This window comes from Myotis nattereri, assembly GCF_964212035.1.
Source record: "Myotis nattereri genome assembly, chromosome: 8".
Taxonomy (NCBI): Eukaryota; Metazoa; Chordata; class Mammalia; order Chiroptera; family Vespertilionidae; genus Myotis; species Myotis nattereri.
The window spans coordinates 25,351,439-25,378,191 of NC_138083.1; the positions used below are offsets into that span (position 1 = coordinate 25,351,439).

At 36.7% G+C, this 26,753-nt stretch overlaps 3 protein-coding genes and 2 pseudogenes across 5 annotated transcripts; 3 read left to right on the plus strand and 2 right to left on the minus strand.

The window, feature by feature from the left end:
- The first annotated feature begins 260 nt into the window (after window positions 1–260).
- MKKS (MKKS centrosomal shuttling protein) lies at window positions 261–9,991 on the plus strand. Its single transcript, XM_081096784.1, has 4 exons — window positions 261–1,608; window positions 4,505–4,680; window positions 6,074–6,184; window positions 7,611–9,991. Exons 1-4 carry the CDS (start codon window positions 624–626, stop codon window positions 8,049–8,051), a joined length of 1,713 nt encoding a protein of 570 aa, XP_080952910.1. The 5' UTR covers window positions 261–623; the 3' UTR covers window positions 8,052–9,991.
- On the plus strand, window positions 277–606 carry LOC308523112 (uncharacterized protein; the record flags this gene model as incomplete). Its single annotated transcript, XM_081096786.1, has 1 exon — window positions 277–606. The coding sequence occupies one exon, from the start codon at window positions 277–279 to the stop codon at window positions 427–429; it is 153 nt and encodes a 50-aa protein (XP_080952912.1). The 3' UTR covers window positions 430–606.
- Window positions 9,563–10,986, plus strand: LOC308523113 (small ribosomal subunit protein eS25-like; annotated as a pseudogene). The gene is made up of 2 exons: window positions 9,563–10,556; window positions 10,635–10,986. The product of its transcript is annotated as a small ribosomal subunit protein eS25-like (transcript).
- Window positions 10,987–11,202: 216 nt separating this feature from the next.
- On the minus strand, window positions 11,203–11,703 carry LOC308523692 (proteasome maturation protein-like; annotated as a pseudogene). The gene has a single exon. The product of its transcript is annotated as a proteasome maturation protein-like (transcript).
- Window positions 11,704–23,295: 11,592 nt separating this feature from the next.
- Window positions 23,296–25,957, minus strand: LOC308522838 (prothymosin alpha-B-like). Its single transcript, XM_081096422.1, has one exon. The coding sequence runs from the start codon at window positions 25,643–25,645 to the stop codon at window positions 25,313–25,315; it is 333 nt and encodes a 110-aa protein (XP_080952548.1). The 5' UTR covers window positions 25,646–25,957; the 3' UTR covers window positions 23,296–25,312.
- Between the last annotated feature and the right edge of the window lie 796 nt (window positions 25,958–26,753).

Consider the following 26,753-nt stretch of genomic DNA (forward strand, 5'->3'; position numbering starts at 1 on the left):
GAATCGTAATGTAAGTATCTGATATGCAGGATGGTCTTAGGCGACCCCTGTGAAAGGGTCGTTCGACCATCAAAGGGTTTGCGACCCACAGGTTGAGAACCGCTGTTCTAGAGGCTTGTGCCAGTTGGTAGTTTCTTTAAAGAAGGAACAGAGTTTAAAATAAATGATTAAACTATAGTCTATAAAGTGTTTTGGAATCATTTCTTTAAAATGCTTTACTTTTATTTCCTATAGAAAGAAGCAGCTTTGAATCTGAGCTTGATATTGAAAGAAGAAATGAAAACTACCAGTTGGATTAGGAAGAACTGGCTTCTTGTGGCTGGCGTTTCTTTCATAGGTGTCCATCTTGGGACATATGTTATACAGTGGGCTGCAAAACAGTCTGTAAAATCTCAGTCCGGAGACAAACAAAAGAGTATCAAAGAATGAAGTAAAATAAAATTTGAAATTACTATGTCATTAAATCATTTCATGCTGATTAGCTTCATAAACATGAAGCTATTTAATTCTATAACCACAATGCATATCATTCTTGAAGAATACTTTTCTAAAATGTTAAAATAAATGGAAAGCTATGTCTAACAAAATAAAAGCTCTCTTCACAAATTACCGCCTCAAGTGAGATGTCTCGTTTAGAAGCTAAAAAGCCATCACTGTGTAAAAGTGAACCACTGACAAGTGAGAGAGTCAGGGCCACGCTTTCCGTCTTGAAAGGAATCGTAGCATCGTGCTATGGCCCTTCAGGTAGGCTGAAGCAGCTGCACAACGGCCTTGGAGGCTCCGTGTGCACCACCTCACAGTCGTCAGCCCTGCTCGCGAACCTTTCCGTCACTCACCCCATTTTAAAGATCCTGACAACTTCCGTCCAGAACCATGTGTCATGCTTCAGTGATTGTGGCCTATTCACAGCCATTCTTTGCTGCAACCTGATTGAAAATGTTCAGAGACTAGACTTGACACCCACCACGCTCATTAAATTAAATAAGCATCTTTTGAGCCTCTGCACCAGTTACCTCAAGTCTGAGGTCTGTGGTTGTCGAATCCCAGTCGACTTTAGTAGTACTCAGATCCTCCTCTGTTTGGTACGCAGTGTATTAACAAGTAAACCTGCCTGTATGCTCACCAGAAAGGAGGTAGACCACATCAGTACTCTGATTCTGAGAGCCTTTTTGCTTACAATTCCAGAAAACGCCGGAGACCACATCAGTTTAGGAAATAGTATAATTGTACCTTTAAAAGGTCAAAGAGTTGTAGACTCTACTGTGTTACCTGGAATACTTATTGAACTGTCAGAAATTCGATTGATGAAGATACTGCCTATCAAAAAGTCAGATTCCCTCAAGGTGGCACTCTTTCGTGTGTCTTTATCTGGAGACCTTTCCGATACTGGAGAAGGAAGTGTGGTGGTCAGTTACGGGGTTTCTCTTGAAAATGCAGTTCTGGACCAGTTACTTAACTTAGGAAGGCAGCTAGTTAGTGATCACATAGATCTTGTCTTGTGCCAAAAAGTTATACACCCATCTCTGAAACAGTTTCTCGGTGTGCATCGTGTTCTTGCCATAGACAGAGTTGGAGCGGCTCTGATGGAACCCCTGAGTAAAGTGACAGGTAAAAACACTCAGCTTTTGTCCCTTACAGTAAATAAATTACACTTTTGGGGGGCAGAGATATTTCTGATGTGTGTCACCGTTAACATCTTGAAAAACTGTAGAAGCTGCCAACCTCACAGCATATATTAGTATCATTTCTGGCAGCAAACATTTCTGAAAAAGCCCTGTATTTTTCACTTTTTAAAGATTGAGTGATTATGGTTATTTTCTATGTATTGCCCAGCTCTAAAATGTACTGCAGAGTCTGTTATAGTCTAAAACTTCACTGTCAAATATTTTACAGATTGTTGGGAAGACTAACATCCTCATAATCATAAGGTCTTTTGATTCACAGTTTACACAAAATTATTCTGTTTGAGTTTTACAAAGCTCTTAAGTCACATTATAATTCAGAAGGTAATTTTGCAGCTAAAATATTCCTTTTTCTTCACTTTTATGTAACTCAAGCAAACAACTATACTGCCCAAATAGTGGTTCCTAATTAAGTGTGTATGTGTCACGGTGTATATGTCAGTGTGTGTGTGTGTGTGTGTGTGTGTGTGTGTGTGTGTGTGGTCTAGCTTTAAATATTTCCAGCTGAGCTCCTTGAAAGCCAGGATCATCATTTACTTTTAGAGCTTACAGCAGGTCTGGTACACAGTAGGTGTTCTAAAATGTTTGTACAATTGACTATAATATAGTAACTTGCAGAATTATAATGGAAAAATTCCCTGTATTTCACAAACAGTAAATTCAAAGCAGATGTAAAGTTGACATTTACTTATAAGAGCCAAAGAAAAATGACAAGCTGGAAGTTCTTGATTTGAGCCACTTTTTAATATTTCTTCAACTGCATTAGCAATCTGTCAGAGAGATGGTCATTTTATTCTGATGGATTGTATTTTTTAAGTTATTAAATAAACCATTGTTCAAGTTCACTGGTTTTTCTCTTAATGTCATCAAAAAGGAGAACTATGTATGTCAAGTATTGAATACATAACATCTCTGGGTTACTGCCCTACCTTTGTAAGACTGTCAAATGATTGTCAAAGAGGAAATTTTTAAATAATGGAAATAGTTCCCTGGAACTCATTGTTGATATGAGTCAAACTCATATACTTAAATATTTGCTGGATTTTCATGAATGGGTAATTTCCAGTAATGAATATTAAGTATTAAAGATTATTTAGTCAGTATGAAGCATTTTCCCACAAAAACAATATCATAAGTAGGCAATGAGTTTCCACATCAGCCCACTATTACTTATTCCATATGCAATTAGAACATAGTATTAATAGCCAGAGCTTTAGTGTTAGATCTTGGGATAAGAGACCTTTTGAGACAGAAAGGTGAAATATCTTTTGGGCCTAATTCATCTTCCAGGATATATCTAGGTTAACATTACCTCCTTTCTCCCCCTACATAAAAGGGATTTTATGTAGCTATTTACATAAAATCCTTATTTATTGATGATCTGGGTTAAATAGTGGAGATATTACGCATGAGCAGATAGTGGAGTTACTGTGCATGGGTGATGTGTGTGTGAAGCTTGTTATGGATCACAGAGCATTTTTTAACATTGGGTTTATTTGTAAGTAGATATTCCCATTTTTACTCATATGGGCAAGCCCACCCTGAAAAGTTAAGTGGCATGAATGACTTTCTCCACCTCCAGTGGCTGGTAAGCAATAAAGTCAAATCCTTTCACTATAGATTCTCTGTTGTGTCCACCATGAGAAATTTTACAAGATTAAGGGTTTTTATTTTTCCCTTAAGTTTTTTTTAGATCATTCAAATATCCCTATTCTTTGAGGCTTCAGAAGTGATGAAGAAGGACACTCAAGAAGTGAAATTACTCAGTTTTTTTTTTCTGGGTTCTTATAAATTTTTTGAGCTGGAAGTATTATAGACATTATTGTTTTAACCCTGTTGGTTTGAAAAAGGAAACTGACCCAAAGGAGTACATTGCTCAATTTTAGTAATGTTAAGATTTTAAACTTAAATTGTTATTTTATATAGAAGTTTGATGTCATTTCTTTTCTTACATAACTTCCAGTACATTTTAGAGATTTTGGAAACTCAGTCATCCTAACTTCTCATTCTATTTTTATTAATTTTTGCATGCAGGCAAAATAATATATCCGAGAATAACAAAATGAAATTAGAATGTTACATATTTTATTTTGGCATCATTTAGGTAGCTATCTATAATAATAAAAGAGTAATATGCTAATTATACTGGACATCTTCCGGACGTCATTCCAGACATCCTTCCTGATGAAGTTGGGGCCGGAGGGAAGCCAGCCCGGGTCCCGGGTGCCAGAGGGAAGCTGGTGCCGGCAGCCAGGGGAAGAAAGGCCTACTCTTGCACAAATTTTTGTGCATCGGGCCTCTAGTTTACATATAAAGAGTTGAAAAAAAAATCCTGTATGTTCACTAAATAGAGCCCCAAACAGCTATTTGGGTGGGTTAATTTATGTGATTTAAGGTGAAAATAATTATGTCTTTTAAAAATAATAGCCTTGCATTCACTTCACCCTATTCCAGAGCAGTGCAGTTCTTAATTTTGAATCTCTAATCCGTGAATGGACTTTCAGAGATTCTGGATTCCCAGAAAATGTACGGAACATTTCACGTCCCTTTCTCTAGAGAGTACAACAAAAGCTTCTAAAATACATTCAAAGGAGTCAGTGAACTAAAAGAACCTCTGCTTTGCTACATTTGTATATCATTTTAATAACCAAATATTGCTTCTTTCATGAGTTTAAGAAGATGCATCTTGTTCTTTATTTTTTATGTCCTATTTTAAATGACATGCTTTATGGGGCTTACATTGGCTAGGAAAAAATGTTATAATTTTAAATGATTGTACTAATATACTCCATTTTCTCTCATATATTTTGTGTTTTCAATAGGAACACAGCCTATTGGTTCCCTCGGCTCAATCTCTCCTAGTAGTTATGGAAGTGTGAAAGATTTGTGCACTGCAAAATTTGGCTTCAAATGGTTTCTTCATCTTATTCCTAATGAAGCAACTGTCTGCAGCTTGCTTCTCTGCAACAGAAATGGCACTGCCTGGGATGAGTTAAAGGTAATGAACTTTGACTTCCATATCTAGGGGCTGAGGCAGGAATTAAATAGTTATTCAGAAAGGTATAATTTCACATTGGTGAGCAACATTCCCCACCTCCCACTCCCATAACTTCCCTAGGTGGTATAGAAAGCAAAAACAACAAAAAATGAGAGAATTAAAGTCACAAGTAGACACTACAGTCAACCTGGCATATGTTACCATTTATTATTTCTAGTATTTGCAAATAATCTAAAGGTCCTTAACATATGAACTTTTCATAAGAAATTAACTTGAGTTATGTACTCTTTAATGCTAAATGTGTATGAGTTCTGAGTACTTAGTACTTAGTACTGAGTTCTCCAGTAATACCCATCATCCACCTCTTAATAGAGTTTGTCCTCTACCAGCAATAACACATGCAACTTTTTTTTTAAACTATAGTTTTATTGATTTTAGAGAGGAAGAGAGAGGGAGAGAGAGGAACATCAATGATGAGAGAGAATTATTGATTGGCTTCCTCCTGCATGCCCCAAGCTGGGGATAGAGCCCACAACCCAGGCATGTGCGCCTGACCGGAATTGAACCTGAGACCCTTCAGTCCACAGGCCAACACTCTATTCACTGAGCCAAATCAGCTAGAGCCACATGCAACTTCTATATAAGGAAAGTGATAACCTATGGTATTGGTCACAAGCTTGAAGATGTATGCTCAAGGTTATATACCCTTGATAAATATTAAAGGTCTCTGTGTTTTTCTTTTTATTACTGCTGGGTTGCAGCTATATTATCATTTCCATAGCAACTTGAAATAGTTTTACTAGTACTATATCAGCTATTTATTTAGACCAGTGATGGCGAACCTTTTGAGCTCGGCATGTCAGCATTTTGAAAAACCCTAACTTAACTCTGGTGCCAAGTCACATATAGAAATTTTCTGATATTTGAAACCATAGTAAAACAAAGACTTTTATTTTTGATATTTATTTTATATATTTAAATGCCATTTAACAAAGGAAAATCAACCCAAAATATGAGTTCACGTGTCACCTCTGACACGTGTGTCATAGGTTCACCATCACTGATTTAGACTAAAATATTCTTTTTTTAGTAAAAGTGCTAATAAATCTTGCTGACCCAGTTACTTTGTGGCCATTCATTTGTGAATCTCAATTTGCAGAGCTAAGTATATATGAAAGATGATATTAATCTGGCCATGAAAACAAACATTTGGCTAAGGTATTTTTCTTTAGTCTCTAATCTTTATTAAACCTAAAATGTATTCATCACATTATAACCTTGGAAGCACAGGTTTTATTCTTTTGCAATTAAAATCAGGCTCTTGAGAGCATGGCTATATTTCTTTGTGTATCTGATGTCACTGTCTGATTCTGGTTATTTCTTTGTCTTGTAGCTCACATGTCAAACAGCACTGCATGTTTTGCAGTTAACAATCAAGGAACCGTGTGTCTTGTTGGGAGGTGGCTGTACCGAAACTCACTTGGCAGCCTATCTCAGACACAAGGTAGGTTCAATAGTCCTTCTCAGATTATCTGTTCTCAGCAGTTTTCATTTTATGAGATGATAAGCCAAATCAGAATACCCTGGAGCCTTTACTGCTTAATTTCTCTGCAACCCAAATCAGATATTGTATTGGAAAACACTTGAGGAAAATAACACTTACAAATGTAAGAAAATATCTTTATCATAATGATTATTATTAATATAACCCATTACCAAATGATCACATTCTTTGAGTATTGTCTAAACATTGCATGTTGAAATAAGCGTTCTGTTAATGGGAGTTATCATATCAGGGATCTCAGTACTGTGGTACAATAGTAATTGATATTCACAAGGAAAGTGTTAAGATTCTACAAAATACTTTAATACTTTCTGGATCATCAAGAAAAGAATTAATTTTATTTTTAAAGCATTCCAAATATTAAATTCTATTATATTTTTAAAATTGGTATCCATTTATGATATGTATTACTTCTATCAAGAAGAATTTTTTTATTAATCTAGGAAACCATTTCCTAACAATAGATAAACTTAGTGCATAATAGTTCTAATTTTTTCATAAATACTGACCTTTATTTGAAAGTGGATACAAACAGATACATGTCTCTCTCATATCAATGTTTCTCTCCCTCTCCCTTCCTCCCTCTCTAAAATTAATAAAGAACATATTTTTTAAGGTTTTGAAAAAAGACAAAATGGGAATATAATATTCTTAGAGATGATCTCATCTGGTTCAAACCTGCTGGATAAAAAAAAATGTCGTCTCTGATTTTAAGTAGTTAAGATATAAATTTTTAATAATCATTCAGTTATTAGTTTGCTAGTATATTACTTTTTGTTCTATCATGGAATTTCTAGGATAAACTATATAGGATGGTGGAATCAAAAAACAATTTAAAGTCATTAATTTTAATTAATTTAAAGAGAAAGAATATTTTTAAATATTGATGTAAAAATTGCATACATTCCTAAATGATCTTTGTCTTAGTAATATGTGTGTTCTCATTTGAAACAAATTTCAAACATTTTTCCAAATATAAATAAGTACTTTATTTAGACATAGTCTTCAGCAACTTCTTCCTTTGAATAAAGACCTATAATACAAGCATTATGCCTTGTTTTTCATATATTAAGTAGGCACTACTGGGCAGCCATTCAGAATACATTGATTTTGGGGTTTATTCTGATTCATTCATTCTGATAACATGACTGGTAGCATACATTTTTATTATAAACAATCAAGTAAAGGCTTTATTGCTTGGTCAGCAGACTCATATATGCCCATTAGCATTGTGCCAACCCCTAAGTAAATTGAAAGTAAGTAGTAACTTTATCAATAGGTTTTAAGCAAGCATTCTGTTTTTCAGAAACATTTTTATAGCATTAATTACTCTGTATGTGTTTTTAATTGTTTAATTACTCTTTAGACTTTCAATGACCCAGAAAGCATTCTCAAAGATAGTGGATGTACTTCAACAGAACTTCAAGTAATTACTGAAGCATTTTGCACTGCGCTAGAGTCTCTCACTGGCTCTTTAGAACATGATGGAGGTGAAATTCTCACTGACATGAAGTATGGACACTTTTGGTCAGTTCAGGCAGATTCTCCCTCTGATGTTAACTGGCCAGATTTGCTTACAAGATGTGGCTGCGGACTACACAATAGCCAGGAAGGACTCAACTGGTCTTTCTTAAGGACTTCTCGGCATCCTTTTGCACCACTACCGTGCCTTCCACATGAAGCTGTGGGCTCAGCCAACAACCTGACCTTGGACTGTTTCACTGCTAAGCTCAGTGGCCTACAAGTGGCTGTGGAGACAGCCAATTTGATTTTGGATCTTTCATATGTCATTGAAGATAAAAACTGATATAAGGGAATAGCATGTTTATATTACAAAAACAACTAGTCAGTTGTTAATTAAGAAGTACTGATTATATTTGTTCTCTCTGCATTTTTGGATAGATGATCCACAAAATTATAGATTTCTTTATATAAGGAAAAAGGGTATGATTCTTAAATAGAAATACCATAAAATAATAAAAATGTGAAGCATTATTAAAGATATTGCAGTTATCTTAAGGATTCCACAGATACCACTGTATGTTGCTCTAAATTTTTACTGTTGTTATTTTGACATCATCCTAAGAATATACAGAAATAAAAAAATTCCTAATCTATCCTAATCTATGCCTTAGTTTGTATATACTTATAGGTATTTTCAGTTATTAAAATTAGATTCCAAAATATCACAAGGCATCCAGTACATATTGTTCAATCAGAAGTACTCAAACTGTACATTTAGCAAAATTTCAGTGTTCTTTATCTGAGACTATATTTATTCAGTGTTTAGGTAATTGATGTAGAACCTGGTCTACCAGCAACTGCTCATTTTTATCACACTTCTTCATTTTTGTTATTTTGAGAAAATGTGTGATTAGGAAAAAATAGATTTATATAGTAACTAAGCAGCATAGTGGAAAAGTTATTTCTCTAGTTCAGTCAGTAATGTAAAAAAGAAACTAGAACAGCTTTTGTACTCAATTTAGAGACACTGATGTTTCACCAAGGAATGTAATTTGATTTTTACGCAAATGCAAGTTGTATTGCTAAATTGAAGAAAAAATACAGAATCCAACTAGAGGAATAAGTGTGGAGCTGTAAGAGATGCTAAATTAACCTTTTGGCAAACATTTAGAAAATGTTTGGAAAATTGAACAACCTGAAAATTAATGATCAGGTCTATAGTCATGACAAAGGAAGATATAATTTTTAAGCAATTTCCTCCAATAATCTTGCAATCCAAAAGAATTTTTACCCTGAGTCAAAGAAAAAAATTGCAGTACAAACTCACAGCAATGCAGTATATATTTAAAAATCAGCTATACCTCAAGCTTCATAAAATATTTATCTAAAATTTTACTTCTTTTATTATTAGAGTCAAATAGAAGGGCAGTGTGGCAGGCAGCCTCTAAGATGGCCCCCAGTGATCCCACCTCCTGGTTTTTGAGCCCTGGCATAATCCCCTACCCTTGGGTATGGGCTGGATGTAGTGACTCCTTTTAATCTCCATTCCCCCCTTTGTAGACAGGAATGTCTTATTGTGGTTATTCATGCCTGATGGTCATTATTTGTTAGGAGTGTTTGACAGCTTGCTTGTCTCATTACCGTCATGGGTCTTTAGATGGAGAGGAACTGTGCTCCAGGAGCTGTACGTGGAATTACACTGAGGAGCTTCACCCTGATCTGATTTCAGTGATGAGATTTAGACTTCCAGCTGATGTTGCAGTGCAGTGAGACTTTTGAAACTCTGGGAGGGTGTGAATGTATTTTGCATGTAATTTTGCATGTTGTCTCTAAGATGGCTGCCAACGATCTCATCTCCTGGTAGTCCATCCTTTGGGTGTGGAAGGGACTAGTTTTTAATGAGTAGAATACAGCAGATGTGAAGGGATGTTACTTCTGATGTTAGATTGCAAAAGACGGGCTTCTCTCACTTGCTCACTCTGATAGGGCCAGCTACCAGGAGGTTGGGAGCTGCCCTATGAAGAGGTCCACATAAGGCAAGGGACTGAGGGAGGCTTCTAGCCAACAGTCCACAAGGAACTGTTCACTCCTGCCAACTACCGCAGAGTGAATTTGGAAGTAGATGCTCCCTAGTGGAACCTCAAGATGAGTGTAGCCCTGCCATTGCAGCCACATGAGAGGCCCTGAGGCAGAGGATCTAGATGAGCCATAAAATAATTAACAACATTATGTTGTAATAGAACATTAGAAAAATATGAATCAGACACATACACACAAACACACAAAAGAAAAATAAAGTCAAATGCAGTCTTATTACTCAGAGATAGTCACTGTTTACATTCAAAATGCATCTTTTTAGCCCAGCCGGCATGGCTCAGTGGTTGAGCATCAACCTATGAACCAGGAGGTCACAATTCAATTCCAGGTCAGGACACATGCCCAGGTTGCAGTCTCGATCCCCAGTAGGGGGCGTGCAGGAAGCAGCTGATCAATGATTCTCACATTGATGTTTCTATCCCTCTCCTACTCCCTTCCTCTCTGAAATCAATAAAAAAATATTTAAAAATTTTTTAAAAATGCATCTTTTCAGTCTGTTTTCTGAATGGAAAGGAAAGTAATATTAAAAATATCTGTCCCACTGGCTAGATGATCAGTTCCTTGAGGTCAGGACTGTGGGCACATCTTTTTTTTTTTTTTTAACCTGTAATATCATTGAGGATTGTCTGGCAAATAAGAAGAGGTCAACTGGACAGTATATCAAGGCAGCAATGGCAGCAACTGCTCTTCCAGTTTCACTATGCCACCCAAGGATGACAAAAAGAAGAAAAATGCAGAGGTTAATGGCAGGGTGGGGAGTAAAGAGAACCTAGGTAACACTTTCAACAATAAAGATTTTTAAAAAGAAGAAGAAAATAATGCTGGACAGTCAGCCAAGAAAGACAAAGACCAGTGAACAAATCTGGGGACAAAGCCAAAAAGAAGACATGGTCCAAAGTCAAAGCTCAGGACCAGCTCAATAAACTAGTTTTGTTTGACAAAGCAACTTATGGCAAACTCTCTAGGGAAGTCCCCAGCTATAAGCTTATAACCCCAGCTATTGTCTCTGAGAAACTAAAGATTCCAGGCCAACCCTTCATGAGCTCCTTAGTAAAGGACTTTTAAACTAGTTTCAAAGCACAAGAGTTCAAGCAATTTACACCAGAAACACCAAAGGTGGGGATGCCCCAGCTGCTGGTGAAGTTGCACGAACAACAGGTCCCACCAGCTGTACATTTTGAAAAATAAAACTTTATTAAATCAATTTAAAGAAAGAGATCAACAAATACTCTTCAAAATTAAATGACAACACTTGAAACAAAAACTGCAGGGCTAAAATAGGATGTTTATTATAAGTATTTCCTCAATGTGAATTTTTATTTTTTTCATATGTCATACATAAGATTATAGTAAAAAAAAAATGACTATAAGCAGATGTAACTCCTCCATTTCCATGATCAGCATACTGCATTGCAGTAACCGAGTTTATATTCCACTGTCAAGTGTGGTTCTCCCATTAGTTCGCTTTGTGAATTCCTTCAAATCCAATAGTCTCATCATTACCCCTCAAAATACCCCATGAAAGGTTTGAACTTGGAAGAAATGGAAGACTCAGAACCTGTTGCATTGCCTTGAATTCCATTTGTAATTTTAGTAGAGCAAACAGAACCTAGATGCTTTTCAGTGTGGAAAAAGTCATTTTGTCTTGGTCGAGCTGGAAATTTTTTTCTGGTAATTCAAGAGGCTGACTGGGCAAAAGTTCATATTTCACACAAGGAAAATCTTTTCGAAGAAGATTATGTATGACTTTCAAAAGGTATATTTGTTGAAAGTTCAGTAACTGCAACACTGTCCTTTAGCTGAGATCCTTTGATATTTGTCTTCAGCTTACTCTGCAAACAGCCTCTCAACTCCCTTACCAGCAGCGAGCCCTGCAGCTCACTTGCATTTTCCCTCATTGTGAATTTTTAATAGGAAATTGTCAAGTTACTTTATATCTCTTAAGCCGTGATTTATTAAGATACTTGCATTCCGCTGCTTTTAGTCTACCTAGTCTTCTAAATTATCTCTCCAACAAAAGGCTTGATCCGCATATAGGAATAGTTTTCATGGATTGCATTCTGTTGTATGAATATTATTATATTCTCAGTAAAGGAGCAAATAGATCTACTTATAATACAAAGATACAGGCTAACACTGGATTAGATACTTCTAAACTTAAATTTTGTAGATGAGTGGTAAAAATTTCCAAGGATTATGGGATACCAAAGTTACTAAGTGGAAACACTTAACTACATGAAAAATTATGAAGATATCAGATTTTCAAACTTGCCTTTTCCTTCAGATTAAGAGATAGATTTATTTAGACAGCTGAAAAGGGCTTTGTAAGAGATGTTTAGCCTCCTTGGCTATTTCCCAAAGATTATCAGAAAGGAATAACCTAACTAATTTGATGTTTTGACAGGGTCTGCACTGATTATGGGAGAGATTTTTGTATATGATATGCTTAAATAATAACCTGCATGATTAATATGACTGCAAACAATATTGACTTATTTTAAGTTATACAAAAAGCAGTTCAACAATGTAAGAATACAGAATATGATGGGTTTTATAGAGGTACCTACAATTTCTCTTATATCATGTGAATGCCTAACTAGGTTTGATTATATAAACTGAATGAGTTCAAGGATACCTATAATAATAAAAGATACTAACAATATATAATTTTAAAATCCCATGGAAAATACTTCACTAATGGTAGATTTAAAATGTCTAACATATGAAGATCCTCTAATGTAGTGTAAATGGAAGAATTAAGGAATTGGGGGTATTTATAAGACTAAATAAGTATTTTGGTTTAAAAGGCTATTTCAACTTGCATTAGTTGTCCAATTTTTTCCATGCTGTTAAAATCCTAACCTCCTTTGATTAATACGATGCTAATCTTGTTGGACTCCTATGGTTCAATAAACGTTAATGTTACATGTCCTGTGAGTCCCACAAAAGTATTGAGCAGCTGTCACTGATTTCATTCTCTTCTGCATTCTTTTCCTTTTCCTTTTTTGAAGCTATTGGGGTTCCTATTCTGTCTTCCGAGGAACCTCATAATATACTTCAGACCTCAATCTTACTTTAAGTCACAAAACAGTGCCTGAGGCTTAACTTAGTTGCTGTTTTTTCTTGTAATTTATTTCTGTCAAAATGAGCTCCTCTGAAATTATTTTCAATATCTTTCATCTCATATTTTACTACCTGAGTTTGAATAATGACTTTCTTGAACTGTTAAGGAAGTGGTTTTAAAAATTACTTATAACTACATAAGGAATATAGTCAATAATATTATAATAATTATATATAGTGTCACATGGGTACTGGAAATATTAGGAGGAACACTTAATAAAGTATATAATTGTATACCCACCATGCTCTACATCTGAAACTAATACAAAGTAATATTGAATGTAAACTAGCTTAAAAGCTGCTTTAAAAACTACAAAAGCAGCCCTAGCTGGTTTGGCTCAGTGAGTGTCAGCCTGTGCACTGAAGGGTCCTAAGTTGAATTCCAGTCAAGGGCACATTCCTGGGTTGCTGGCTTGATCCCAAGCTTACAGAGTAGGGGCAGTGCAGGAGGTAGCCGACCAATGGTTCTTTCTCATCATTGATGTTTCAATCTCTCTCTCTCCCTTTCTCTCTGAAATCAATAAAAATATATGTTTGAAATATAAATAAAAACTACAAAACAATGTCTGTTTAAAAAAATTATGTACATTATTTTCTAGTAAGGATTTTACACAACTTCAGAAAACACAAATTTATTTTAAAATGTCAACATGATGGAGGTGAAATTCTCACCGACATGAAGTATGGACACTTTTGGTCAGTTCAGGCAGATTCTCCCTCTGTTGTTAACTGGCTAGATTTGCTTTCTTTTTTTTTCATTTTATTTTATTTTTTTGATTATTAAATCTTTATTGTTCAGATTATTACAGTTGTTCCTCTTTTTGCCCCCATAGCTCCCCTCCACCCGGTTCCCACCCCACCCTCTGCCCTTACCACTCCCCTCATCCATAGGTGTACAATTTTTGTCCAGTCTCTTCCTGCAACCCCCACACACCTTTGCCCGCCAAGAATAGTCAGTCCATTCCCTTTCTATGCCCCTGATTCTATTATATTCACCAGTTTATTCTGTTCATCAGATTATTTATCCACTTGATTTTTAGATTCACTTGTTGATAGATGTGTATTTGTTGTTCATAATTTGTATCTTTACCTTTTTCTTCCTCTTCTTAAAGGATACCTTTCAGCATTTCATATAATACTGGTTTGGTGGTGATGAACTCCTTTAGCTTTTTCTTATCTGTGAAACTCTTTATCTGACCTTCAATTCTGAATGATAGCTTTGCTGGGTAAAGTAATCTTGGTTGTAGGTTCTTGCTATTCATCACTTTGAATATTTCTTGCCACTCCTTTCTGACCTGCATAGTTTCTGTTGAGAAATCAGCTGACAGTCTTATGGGTACTCCCTTGTAGGTAACTGACTGTTTTTCTCTTACTCTTTTAAGATTCTCTCTTTGGCTATTGCTCTTGGCATTTTAATTATGATGTGTCTTGGTGTGGTCCTCTTTGGATTCCTTTTGTTTGGGGTTCTCTGCACTTCCTGAACTTGTAAGTCTATTTCTTTCACCAGGTAGGGGAAGTTTTCTGTCATTATTTCTTCAAATAGGTTTTCAATATCTTGCTCTCTCTCTCTTCTTCTGGCACCCCCTAATTTGGATGTTGGTAAGCTTGAAGTTGTCCCAGAAGCTCCTTACACTATCTTCATATTTTTGGATTCTTTTTTCTTTTTGTTTTTCCAGTTGGGTGATTTTTGCTTCTTCATATTTCAAATCTTTGACTTGATTCTTATGATCCTCTAGTCTGCTGTTGGAACTCTGTATAATATTCTTTATTTCAGTAAGTGTATGCTTAATTTTTAGTTGGTCCTTTTTCATATCCTTGAGGGTCTCACTAGATTTCTTGAGGGTCTCACTAAGTTTATCGGCGGTTTCTAGAAAATTCTTGAAAAACCTTCTAAGTGTGGTTTTGAACTCTATACCCTGTAGTTCGCTTTCCTCCATTTCTGTCATTTCTGTCATTGTTTCTTTGTCTCTGCATTTTTTATGCTTCCCTGTGTTGATAGAGTGGCTTTCTGTTCTATGTGTCCTATAAGGCCCAGTGGCTCAGCCTCCCCAGTTACCTGGGGTGGACACTCTTGGTGCACCCCTTTGTGGGCTTTGTGCACAGTCTTGTTGTAGTTAAGCCTTGATTGTTGTAGGTATCACTGGGAGGAATTGACCTCCAGGCCAATTGGCTGTGAGAATCAGCTGTGTCTACAGTGGGAGAACTTCTGTGCTGGAGACACCCTTAGGGGCAAGATTTGCTTCAGTGGGGCTTTGGTGCTAACTGAGTCTGCCCCCTGAGTGTGTCCCTTATGGATCTGAGGAGTTGTAATCTGGATGGTCCCACTCTGACAATGGGGTATACTGGCTCTTGGATCTCTAAGGAGGGGCTAATTTAGCCTCTTCCTGAGGCTACCCAGCAGGAGCTATGAAGAAATCTGCAGATTCCTCTTCTTTGTTTGGGGTTTGGGGGTGCCTATATGAGGCCCATCTGTGAAGCAATGCAGGCAGCTGTGGGGCCTTGGCCTTCTTTTGGAAGTTCTGGGTCTTTCTGACCCAGCTGCAGTTTGTTAGGTAATTTTTAGATTGCAAAGGGCCAGGCCTTTCATATGCAAAAGCCTCTGCACACAGCTTGGGTGGTACAGGGTCTCAGGGAATCAACAGGACGCAGATTTGCTTTCAAGATGTGGTTGGGAAGAACTCAACTGGTATGTTGCTTTATAATATTCCTTTTATCTAATAGGTCATGAACATTATAAATAGTACAATTATTACACATTCTATTCCTACATCATTTTTAATGCCTGAAGGAATTTTAGTTGTAGAAATTATGCCATAATTTAATCAATGAACTTTTATTAGTAATACCCTTAGGCTGTTTTCAATACTTGTGTTTATATAAACAAAAAATTCAGTGAATGTCTTATACTATATCCTTTCCCACAGCCCTTTATATTTCCTCAGGATGAATAAATACAATTAAGGCTTATGAGCCCCCGTGCATTTAAAATGGAAAGGCTATTAATATAGTCTGTCTTCCAGAACTGTTGTATCAATATACTCCAACCACAGTATGGAAAGTGCTAATTTTTCTGCACTTTGGCCAACACTAGTTATTGTCTTTGCCAATGTAATGGCTGAAGATAGACTTATAATCTGCATTGGGTTTTGTATGTTGAACTTTTATTCAGTTTCCTTATTGAACTCTCTTTCTTGTTCTAGTAACTTAGGTAAGTCTTTTGGCCTTTGAAGCTAAAGAGGTATATTGTCAGCAAATAACAGTTTTGTCCCTTCTTTTACTTTTTTTGGCCTCATTGCACTGGCTTGGGCTGCCAGTAGAGTTGAATAGAAGAGGGATAGTTAGAAATGTCTCATTTTCTTTTGTGATGTTCTAAGTTTACAAATTTTTATCCCTACCTACTTGCTAAGAAACTGTATCTTTTGGGATATAGAACAAAGGAATGCATATACTTCAACAGTGTCTTCATATGCTTGAGTTTACATAGAAAATGTAATTTGTGAAATAATTTCATTTATAGGTTTTATCATCATTATTATAAATTTTCCAACATTAAGTTTTACTACTTAAATGGATTTCCCAATAAACTATTGTTATAACATTGGCAATTCCAAACAAGGAACATCTTTTTGGTTTCCCTGTTTGGGATCTACATCCTAAAATATATCAAGTGAGCTTAAAAAATAGCAGGAGTAATGAAGCCAAATTGGAATGCATGTCTGAAAGGTTGCACAGTTAATGATGACCCTGTTGCATGTGTTGCAAATAGCTTTTTCTTCCTGTTAATAACAGCTTGCCATTTAAATGGACTAATGTAAAATATACTGAGTACTATTCTTAAAATAAATGATGCTTTTATTTTCAGTGAAGAGGAAAACACTGCCTTTGTCTTTTTCTTTCTTTTCTTTTCTCTTCTTTTCTTTTTACACTTCCAAATGCTACAAAAGTAAATCTGCCTAAAGGTACATCCAACAGCCATTGTGCAACTCTGAATTTAGGATGCAGTCAACAGGCTAATCAGTGAAAATCATATCTATTACTGCTAATCTAAAAAAAATTTGTTTTTTTTCAGATCTGCCCACTAAATTGCATAATTTTAATGGAAGTTTAATGTCAAAATGAATAAAACTATGATCAGTTTGGCATGCCTGCTCTGTAAATAAGAGGACATTATTTTTAAAAAATATATTTTTATTGATTTCAGAGAGGAAGCGAAAGGGAGGGAGAGATAGAAACATCAACGACAAGAGAGAATCATTGATCGCTGCCTCCTGCACTCCCCACACCAGGGATCAAACCCACAACCTGGGCATGTACCCTGACCGGGTATTGAACTGTTATCTCCTGGTTCAGAAGTCAACGCTCAACCACTGAGCCATGCCGGCCAAGCAATAAGAGGAAATTATTTACATACTTCCAGAAGAATGCACTTTCTAAAGAGAAAAACATTTAAATTAAATGGTCATTGCCAATATTTTCAGTCAGATTATGATGATTGAGACTTTTCTCCAACCTTAACTAGACACAAAGCAAGCAACTTTCATTTTGTTCACTGATGCCATTCTCTTGGAAACCCTATCACTGCACAACCCCACATCACTTATTGCCTTTTACATATATAAGTGCTTGAAAATTTTAGATATATATTTCAATTAAATCAATGTGTAGAGTTTTATTCCTAACTGCAAAGAAAAAATTACATAAGAAATATTAATCATGCTTTTTGGGGAATAATGGAATAATGGATGGTTCTATCTTTCAACTTTTCTGTATATTTAAAATCATTAATAGTGAGCATATATTACTTTTATAGTGAAAACATAACTAGTATTTTTAGAAGTTGATTTAAGGCAATAGGAAACGTGTTTACTAGAATAAAGCTTCCCAAGGGTAAAACTTTTTCATGTGTTACAGTACTAGAAACAAATCTTGTGCTCAAATCTGGTACTCCTCTGCCCTCCATTTTCCCCAATCTCCTTGGGGTTAAACTTGACCAGAGGGACAGAATACTCCCCTTGGAATCTTGACCAAGTCTTAGCAAAGTGGTTGTACCACTCTTTGCCTTGATGGGCAGGAAGGCTCTCTCTTATCTGACACTTATCTAAAGTCTTCATCTGCATTTGGTCTGGCTGGCTACAGTAATTATCAGACCATGATGCTTGTTCATTTCTCTCTGTACCATCACCTGTGACCCTCCACCCTTTATACACTCCTCACTTCCATATTATGGACACCAGGCTTATTGCATGAATGCTAAAGCAAAGGCTCATTGCATTCATTGCCTTCATTCAGAAATTATTTATTACCCACTGTGTGGTAGACATGGGAACACACAATAAAGTAACTAACTATTGATAGCCCTCAAAGAGCCACCAATGTGGGGGCGGGGGGGGGGGAGGAGCAGCCACTTAAATACCTGATACAGTCCCCTGTGATAAGTACTCACTCATACCTTGGTACAGGTGTGAGGTGCATGTGTGCAAGCTGCCAGGATAAAGGAAATGAGGTTGTAACTGATTCTGTCTGGGAAACAGGGATGGTGATGGGGGATCAGCCAGGAAATGCCATGGGCTGAGCCTTGGAGGTGAATAGATAATTGCTGTGCCAACTTTACACAAAACACACAGAGGGAGGGATTCCTCATGGTACATTAGCACACTGTGCATGTATTTCTCACTACCCAAGGGTTCTAAACTAACACAATAGATGCACAAATTTCAAGCAGGGATGGGAAAAGAAGGAAAATCAAGTATATGAAAAAATGACAGAGGAGCCTTGGCCAGTGTGGCTCATTGATTGAGCATTATCCCCTGCATCAACAGGTCACCAGTTCAATTCCCAGTTAGGGCACATGCCCAGGTTGTGTGTTCAGTCCTCAGTGGGAATGTGCACAGGAGGCAACGGGTCAATGGTGTTTCTCTGTCTCCCTTTCTCTCTAAAACCAATTAAAACATTTTTCATAAAAAGATAGAGGAAAAGAAGATAAATAGGGAAGAGACTCAGAAAGAGAAAGAAGCATTTATTATTATGCTTTTCCCTGGTCATAAAATCCAAAGACATATCCAGAATTGCAACTCTGTTTATATCTCTCTAAACTGGCCTTAAAGTAGTAGGTAGAAGAATCCAGTGGTCAGCCTTATCACCAACCTGGTACAGTCTAACACAGTACTTCTCAAACTTGGGCTGGCATAGGAGAAAACTGGAGAACTCTTTGTAGGCTCCCTGCTCCCCCTCCCAAAAATTCTGATGCAGGAGATCTGGTGTGGGGGCAGAGACTCTGCATTTCTCCTGTTGGCCAACAAAACACCCTTTGAGAAATACTTATTAAAAAAAAAAAAAAAACACCTAGAAAAATATGGAAGTTGGGTCTGGACACCAACATCTAATATTGAGGATATTTTCTAAAAGCTTAAGCTCATAGAACAGGGCTATCTTTAAGAGCATGGATTTGATGTTAGACAAATAGGTTACAATCCCAGTTCTACCAATTCCTAGTTAGTGACATTGGACAAATTACTTAACCTCTCTGTGCCTCAGTTTCCTTGCCTGTAACATGGGAATAATAATTGCTACCCAGTGAAGTGCTGTGAGGATTATAAGCACTCAATACATATTTGCTGGTAGAACCCCTTATTAATGTGATAGCAATATCATCCATTTCATTGTGGACTTCTAGTGGGACATAGAATTTAATAAAAATAATTAGATTCTCACTTCTACAAAGAAACTTCATTTGAATAGCAACAAGTATGAATTCAAATATAAATATAGGACCAAAGTCAACTTGTTAAATTTTAGTGTGACAGCCTTCAATGTAATTTCTTCAGCAAATAATGGCAGGAAAAAAAGATAAGAGGGGCCAAAAATTTTACTGATTAAATGAGACTTAAAGATACAGTAATCAAGTGCAGTGTATGGATCCTAAGAGGATCCTAAACCCAAACTAACTGTAAAAAAAACGCAAGACAATGAGGAAAATTATAGTACTGAATCACTATTTGATAATATTAAAGTATTTTAAATTTTATTTTGGTAATGATAATGGTATAATGGTCTTTAAGTCTTTATCTAAAAGAGGTGTGTGTTTGTATCTACTGAAGTTTTTACAGATAAAATATAATGTTGAGGGTTTGCTTTAAGATCTTATAGTGAGAGGAAAGATAAATGGGGTATAAATGAAACAAGATCAGCCATATATTGACAAAAGTTGAAACTGTGTGATGAATACATACATGAGGGTTCATTATACTATATCCTCTACTTCTGTATATGTTTGAAAAGTGTAAAATATTTTGCTATCACAAGAGAGCAGTAACAATTCATGTACGTCTAAATGATTCAATATTAGAAAATCTTTTATTTTCTTTTAAATTATTGAATGCCATGTTAATTATCTCACATATCTGGAATATTTGACGTGAGACTATTTATAGAGCATGCATTAAAATTTCTGCCTCTAAGTGCCTTTATAATTCATAAAGTCCAAAAGAATATTTCTGATCATGTTGGCCCAGTGTAGATGGAAATAAACATTGAAAACTGGAGTCATGATTGAGAGACCTTCAAAAGGTCTTAAAACAATTAGGCTCCCAAGCAAACAGAATTTAATTTAATTTTGCACCTATATATTGGAGAATCAAAATGTGAAAGGGGATTTTAGAAAAGGTTCACTCTGAGAACATCTGAACTCTGAAATGTCATCAGCAATAATTGTTTATCTCATTAAAGTATTTGTCCTAGCCTTCCTTTAGATAGCTGCTTCCACTGAGCACTTAAAAGAAATAACCCAAATTTGACACGCTCTATTAGTTATTATGTTCTGAGCGGGAATCCTCAAAGAAAGATTGGATAACATTTTCGTTGTGTCTTGTTTTATGCCTTATTGAACTATAACATTCAGAAACGAAAAAGTGCACATAAGTACACAATTGATGAATGTTTACAAGCTGAACATACATATGTAACCAGCACTCAGATCAAGAAACAGACATTCCTCCTTTGTGGCCCCTTCCAGTCACCACCTCTCCCAAGAGAAACCACTATCCGGACTTCTAGATCAGCTCTGCCTGTTTTCTGTGCTTTATGTAAATGGCACCATATTGTCTGTAAGTACTCTCCAGTGTCTAGCCTGCTTCACTCATTATTTTTTTATCTATTTTAATTGATTTTATTGGGGTTACATTGGTTAATAAAATTATATAGGTTTACTACATCACCACTTAAAGTCCAGTCTCCTTCCATCACCATTTATCCTCCCTTTATCCTCTTCTGTCTGCCCCCAATCCCTTTTCCCTCTGGTATTGTCTGTGTCTATGAGGGTTTTTTTTTGTTGTTGTTCTGTTTTTGTTTGTTTTTTTGCTTAATCCCTTCACATATTTCACCCAGCCCCCCCAGCTCCCTCCTCTGACAGCTGTCAGTCTATTCTCTGTATCTATGAGTCTGTTTCTATTTTGCTTATTTATTTTGCTCATTAGATTCCTCATACAAGTGAAATCATATGGTATTTGTTTTTCTTTGACTGTCTTATTTAACTTAGCATAATGCCCTCTAGATCTATACATACTGTTACAAAAGGTAAGATTTCCTTCTCTTTTACAGCTGAATAGCATTCCATTGTGTGCATGTACCACAGCTCTTTTATCCACTCATCTGCTTGGACACTTGGGCTGCTTCCAAATCTTGGCTGTTTTAAATAGCACTTCAAAGAAAATAGGGGTGCATATATTCTTTCAAATTAGTATATCAAGTGTCTTCGGGTATATTCCCAGAAGTGGAATTGCTGGGTCATAAGGCAGTTCCATTTTTAATTTTCTGAGGAAACTCCATACTATTTTCCACAATGGCTGCACCAGATTGCATTCCCACCAACCAGTGCTTGAGGCTACCATATTTAAAATTTCAACCTTCCTTCTCCCCAGATATTCATACTTCCTGATCCTGCCTGATGTTTTTCCGTAATTTGTGTAACTATCTAACAGACTATGCATTTTACTTATCCAATACCCAATACGGAAGGAGCCAAATTAAATACTTTAAGCAACTTGGGAGTATGGGAAAGGGGAAGATTCATAATAGCCAGGAAAGACTTCACAAGTAGGAGGATTTGAGTTGACTTTTAAAGAGTTGGGGGCGGGGGCGGTTTGAATAGTCAGTGAAGAGAAAAGAGAGCATTACATGTGGGGGGGCGGGGGGCGGGGGGGGGGGCGGGGAAGAGACGAGCAATTTTTCAGATTTGAAATGTAGAAAAGACTTACCTGTTAATAAATAGGTCGTTGTAGTATTTTGGGGGGCCACTCTTTGAAAATAAGGACTCTCTCACCTCTGATTTCTCCAAGTTTATCCCAGTATTTGGCACAGAATAGAAATTCAATAAGCCCGGCCCATGTGGCTCAGTGGTTGAGTGTCGACCTTTGAACCAGGAGGTCACAGGTTTGATTCCCAGTCAGGGCACATGCCCAGTTTACAGGCTTGATCTCCAATAGGGGGAGTGCAGGAAGCAACGGATTAATAATTCTCTCTCATCATTGATGTTTCTATCTCCCTCTCCCTCTCCCTCTCCCTCTCTGAAATCAATAAAATATATATATATATTTTAAAAAGAAACTCAATAAATGATGGATTATTGGATTCATCAATGGATGGATTGGTGAATGGATGGGTGCATCAAAGGATTAATGAGTGGGTAGACTATACAACCTCATGGATCCATCTACTTTCTATTTAAATGGCACTGGATTCTTATGCATTATAAACATAAAGATAATTCTTCACCCAGTGGATCAAAAGAGTATTTAGTTTTGACCCACATATGAAAGAACCTTTATAAAAACACTATAAAAATATTTTTTATTATGGTAAATCACACATAATATTGACACTTGAAACTCTATATCCACTAAATACTAATTACCTCACCTCCCTCCCCCAGCTCTTGATAACCCCGTTTCTACTTTCTATTTCTACGATTTTGACTATTTTAGATATTTTGTATGAGTGGAATCATACAGTGTTTGTTCTAAAAAGACTGTGAGAAAATTCAACCTCCCTTTATGCTACTTTGACAGGAATAGTCATTGGAAAACATTCTACTTTGGAAGCTAAAGTTCCTGTTGTGAAATTTAAAACTAGATTGAGAAACGAGAGCTGATTATTAATTTCTTGGTCTGATCTCTATGTGTATTCAGTAAGGAAAATGATAATTATTCTCATATAAATGAGGCAAATCAAAATACTATATTTTAATTCTAAGACATTCATTTCTCCCCCACATTTTAATATTTCTGAAATAAAGATAAGCCTTATAATCAATAGTGTTTTTGCATTGTGTCATAGTTTAATTGGCAGCATTTTTAAATTTTTTTTTTGAGAGAGAGGAAGAGAGAAGGGGAGAGAGATAGAAACATTGATGAGAGAAACATCAATCCACTGCCTCTTACATGTTCCTTCCTGGGGATCGAGCCTGCAACCCAGACATGTGCCTTGACTGGAAATCGAACCAGGGACCTCTTGGTGCAGGGGACGACATTCAACCAGCTGAGCCACATTGGCCGGGCATGAGGTCATTTTTTATTGGTGTACTTTATAAGCATTGGGGCCATAGAGCTATGAAATAAGGTAAATGATTAGCTCAAAATCTCACAACCAGTCCATGGTAGAACTAGGACTAAAAGTAAAGTTTCCACCATTTTAAACTAGTCTTTTAATGTTTAGATAACATTCCCACTAAAAAATGAAGCTCGTCCCAAACTACTTTTATGTCAGATCTTGTGAATTTAAAGAAACTACCATTCTATTCCAGATATTTCCCATTTGACGTTAGAAGGGAAAAAATGATGAGTTTCAGAAGCACTCTCTTGTGACACGTTTCTTGCCGCTGGGGCCTCACATAATGTTTCCATGTATAGCAAATAACAACCCAGGAATGTCTTACACATTTCGTGGAACATCCTTATGCTAAAAAATAATTTATTGTTTATCTGAATTTCACATTTGCCTAGGCACCCTGTAATTAATCTGGCAACCTTAACCTCGCCCAATTCTTAGAGGAAGGGAAATCAATGGTCTGGTTTTGACTTTCCACAAGATTCTCAGGGCAGGGAGGTGGGTAGGGAGGCGTGGGCTGCTCCAGTTAATCCAGAACCCTCTGGACAGTGTCAGACTCGGAATTTTGGGAGCTCCCTGGATCCAGCTCCTAATATTCATGTTGGAAATGTAGCAAATACTAATTTGGGCTGAATGCCAAATGGTTTAGTGCTAAAATATATATTGGATTGAAGCCAAATATCACCAACTTAGAATGAACTTCTAGAGCAAGTTGTTTTCTTAAAGACTCACAGCCTGATGGAATTAAATAACAAAATAAAAATATGGTTTATAAAGCTTATTTTGTTTAATGTCATAAATAATAAACTAATAATTTGGCAAAGACTATAAATATGGTTTATATGTAATCTCTATCATTCTGTTTTTCATCTTATTTAAAATTATACAAACATTTGTTGAGTCAGAAAGGATAGTATGTTCTTCCTAAAGTTATCTAGAGGCATTCTTGCCTAATATCCTTATTAGCTGCTGATCTATTTTCTTATTGATTTAATTATTTGAAAGTTTTTAATCCTTGATTTTGTACACAAAAACAGCTTTTTGTTTTTTTGTTGTTTTTTTTTTTTTGTTTTTTGTGGTTTTTTTTTTGTTAGAACAACTCAGCAAAATAAAATTCCTGTTTATTGTGGACAACATTGTTTCACACATACATCGAACAGGCCAAAAAAAATAAACAGCAATTTCATAGACAAAAAAAGGGAAAAAAAGAAACCTTTTTATCTTTGGCCTTTTTAACCATCTCATACAAACCAACTACTTATAGTACAGCTAAGTACATACACAAAAAGTTACTGGAATGCTCGGAATAAGATTGTTTTTTTGTTGTTGTTTTTGCTTTTTTACAAGGTTTTTTTTCTCCTTTGAGATTATAATGAACATGGTCACACCACAAGTAAAGTCAGAAGTAGGACAGAGAATGCTCCAAAGGCTGGTTTGGTCATCCCAAGATCATTAAAAATGGCTGACCCCTAACAATATGTACAAAAATATAAAATGTAAATAAAAAATACAAACAAATTTTCCTTTTTAAAGTACTTTTAAGAAAAAAAGCAGAGCAGGGCCTTGGAAGTTTTGGTTCTTTTTTCCTCCCCTGTTGCAAATTCACGTTGTGGTTTTGGTTGGGTGGTGGAGAGTGCGTGTCATCTGCAGGTGGCGCTGCCTGAGGTGGGTGGGTAGGCAGGAGGGCGGGAGTCTCTACTCGAAGGTGACCACGTTTAGATTCTGAGACGGGAAGTGGAGGGTGAATAGGTCACGGAGGCCTTTAACTTTTCCTTTTTTTGCTGTCTAGTCATCCTCATCGGTCTTCTGCTTCTTGGTGTCAGCATCCTCATCCTCATCCTCATCATCTTCAGCTGCCCGTTTGCCTGTAGCTGCCTCAGCCTCCTCATCTTCATCTCCATCCTCTTCCTCACCATCACCTTCCTCTTCCTCCTCCTCCCCTCCTTCTTCCTCTTTTTCGTCTACCTCATTGTCAGCCTCCTGCTCCCCATTTTCCTCATTAGCGTTCCCATTCGCAGGTGCATCTCTTCCATTCTCTGCCTCCTCCACAACTTTCTTCTTCTCCTTTAAGTCCTTGGTGGTGATCTCGGAGCTGGTGTCCACGGCCGTGTCTGACATGGTGGGGCACGCCGGTGATCCTATGCAGCGGATTTTTTCTAAAAAAAGCGAGAGTTGGAGGACTCTGGCGAAGAAGCTGCCGGAGTCCGCAGCGGAGGTGGTTGCAGCGAGCGGAGAAGGAGCCACAGGAACAATGCAAAGATGGCTTTTCAGAGCAGCCAGTGGGCTTAACAGCTTTTTGAATCATTAATTACAGTAGCAATTTTCTCTTGTAGTAATAAATACATATATTCATGTTTCAACTGACTGATGGAATTTTAATATATAAAACTCATAAGGAGCTTTTCATTTCACATTATGTCTACATGCTTACCGCTATTTGAAAATGAATATTCAGATGTTAATAATAAATTCAAAAGAATGCTAGTCTATTTTATTTAACAGATTTTTTATTTTTAGTTATTTATTTTTTCCCTTTAAAAAAATATTTATCGTTGAAAGTATTACATATGTCCCCTTTTCCCCACATTGACACCTTCTAGCCTGCCCCCCTCCCTCCCCCCTCCCCCCTCCCCCCATCTCCCAGGCCTTCAACATCCTATTGTCTGTGTCCATATATACATAAAAGTTCTTTGGTTGATCTCTTCCCACCCATCCACCCTCCCCTGCCTTCCCTCTGAGATTTGAAAGTCTATTCCATGTTTACATGTCTCTGGATCAACGTGTGGGCCTGGATTAGCAGCATCACCTAAGAGGAATATGCTGGATTTTAGGCCAAACCTACACTTACAGAACCAGAATCTCAGAGTGGGATTGCATTTTAACAAGCCCTCCCATTTATTCAAATGCACATTGAAGTTTGAAAAACTCTGGCCCTGAAAAGAATCTCTTAGCCACTGGTTAGAAATGCAGGACTTCAGGCTCATCCCAGACCTAGGGAATGAATATCTGCATCTTAACAAGATGCTCAAGTGACTTTTGTGCACATTAAAGTCTGAGACCCAATGTCCTAGAGATTCCTAAACTGAAGGGCCAGAGACTTGGAGTGGTTCCTGTGCCCCAGACTAACAACTAGACCTGATCGAAGACTCTTTCCTGATGAATGAAATATGAGAATTATTTCGATCAACAGTGACAGCTGTCAATCTCGTTCTACTCTTTCATTCTA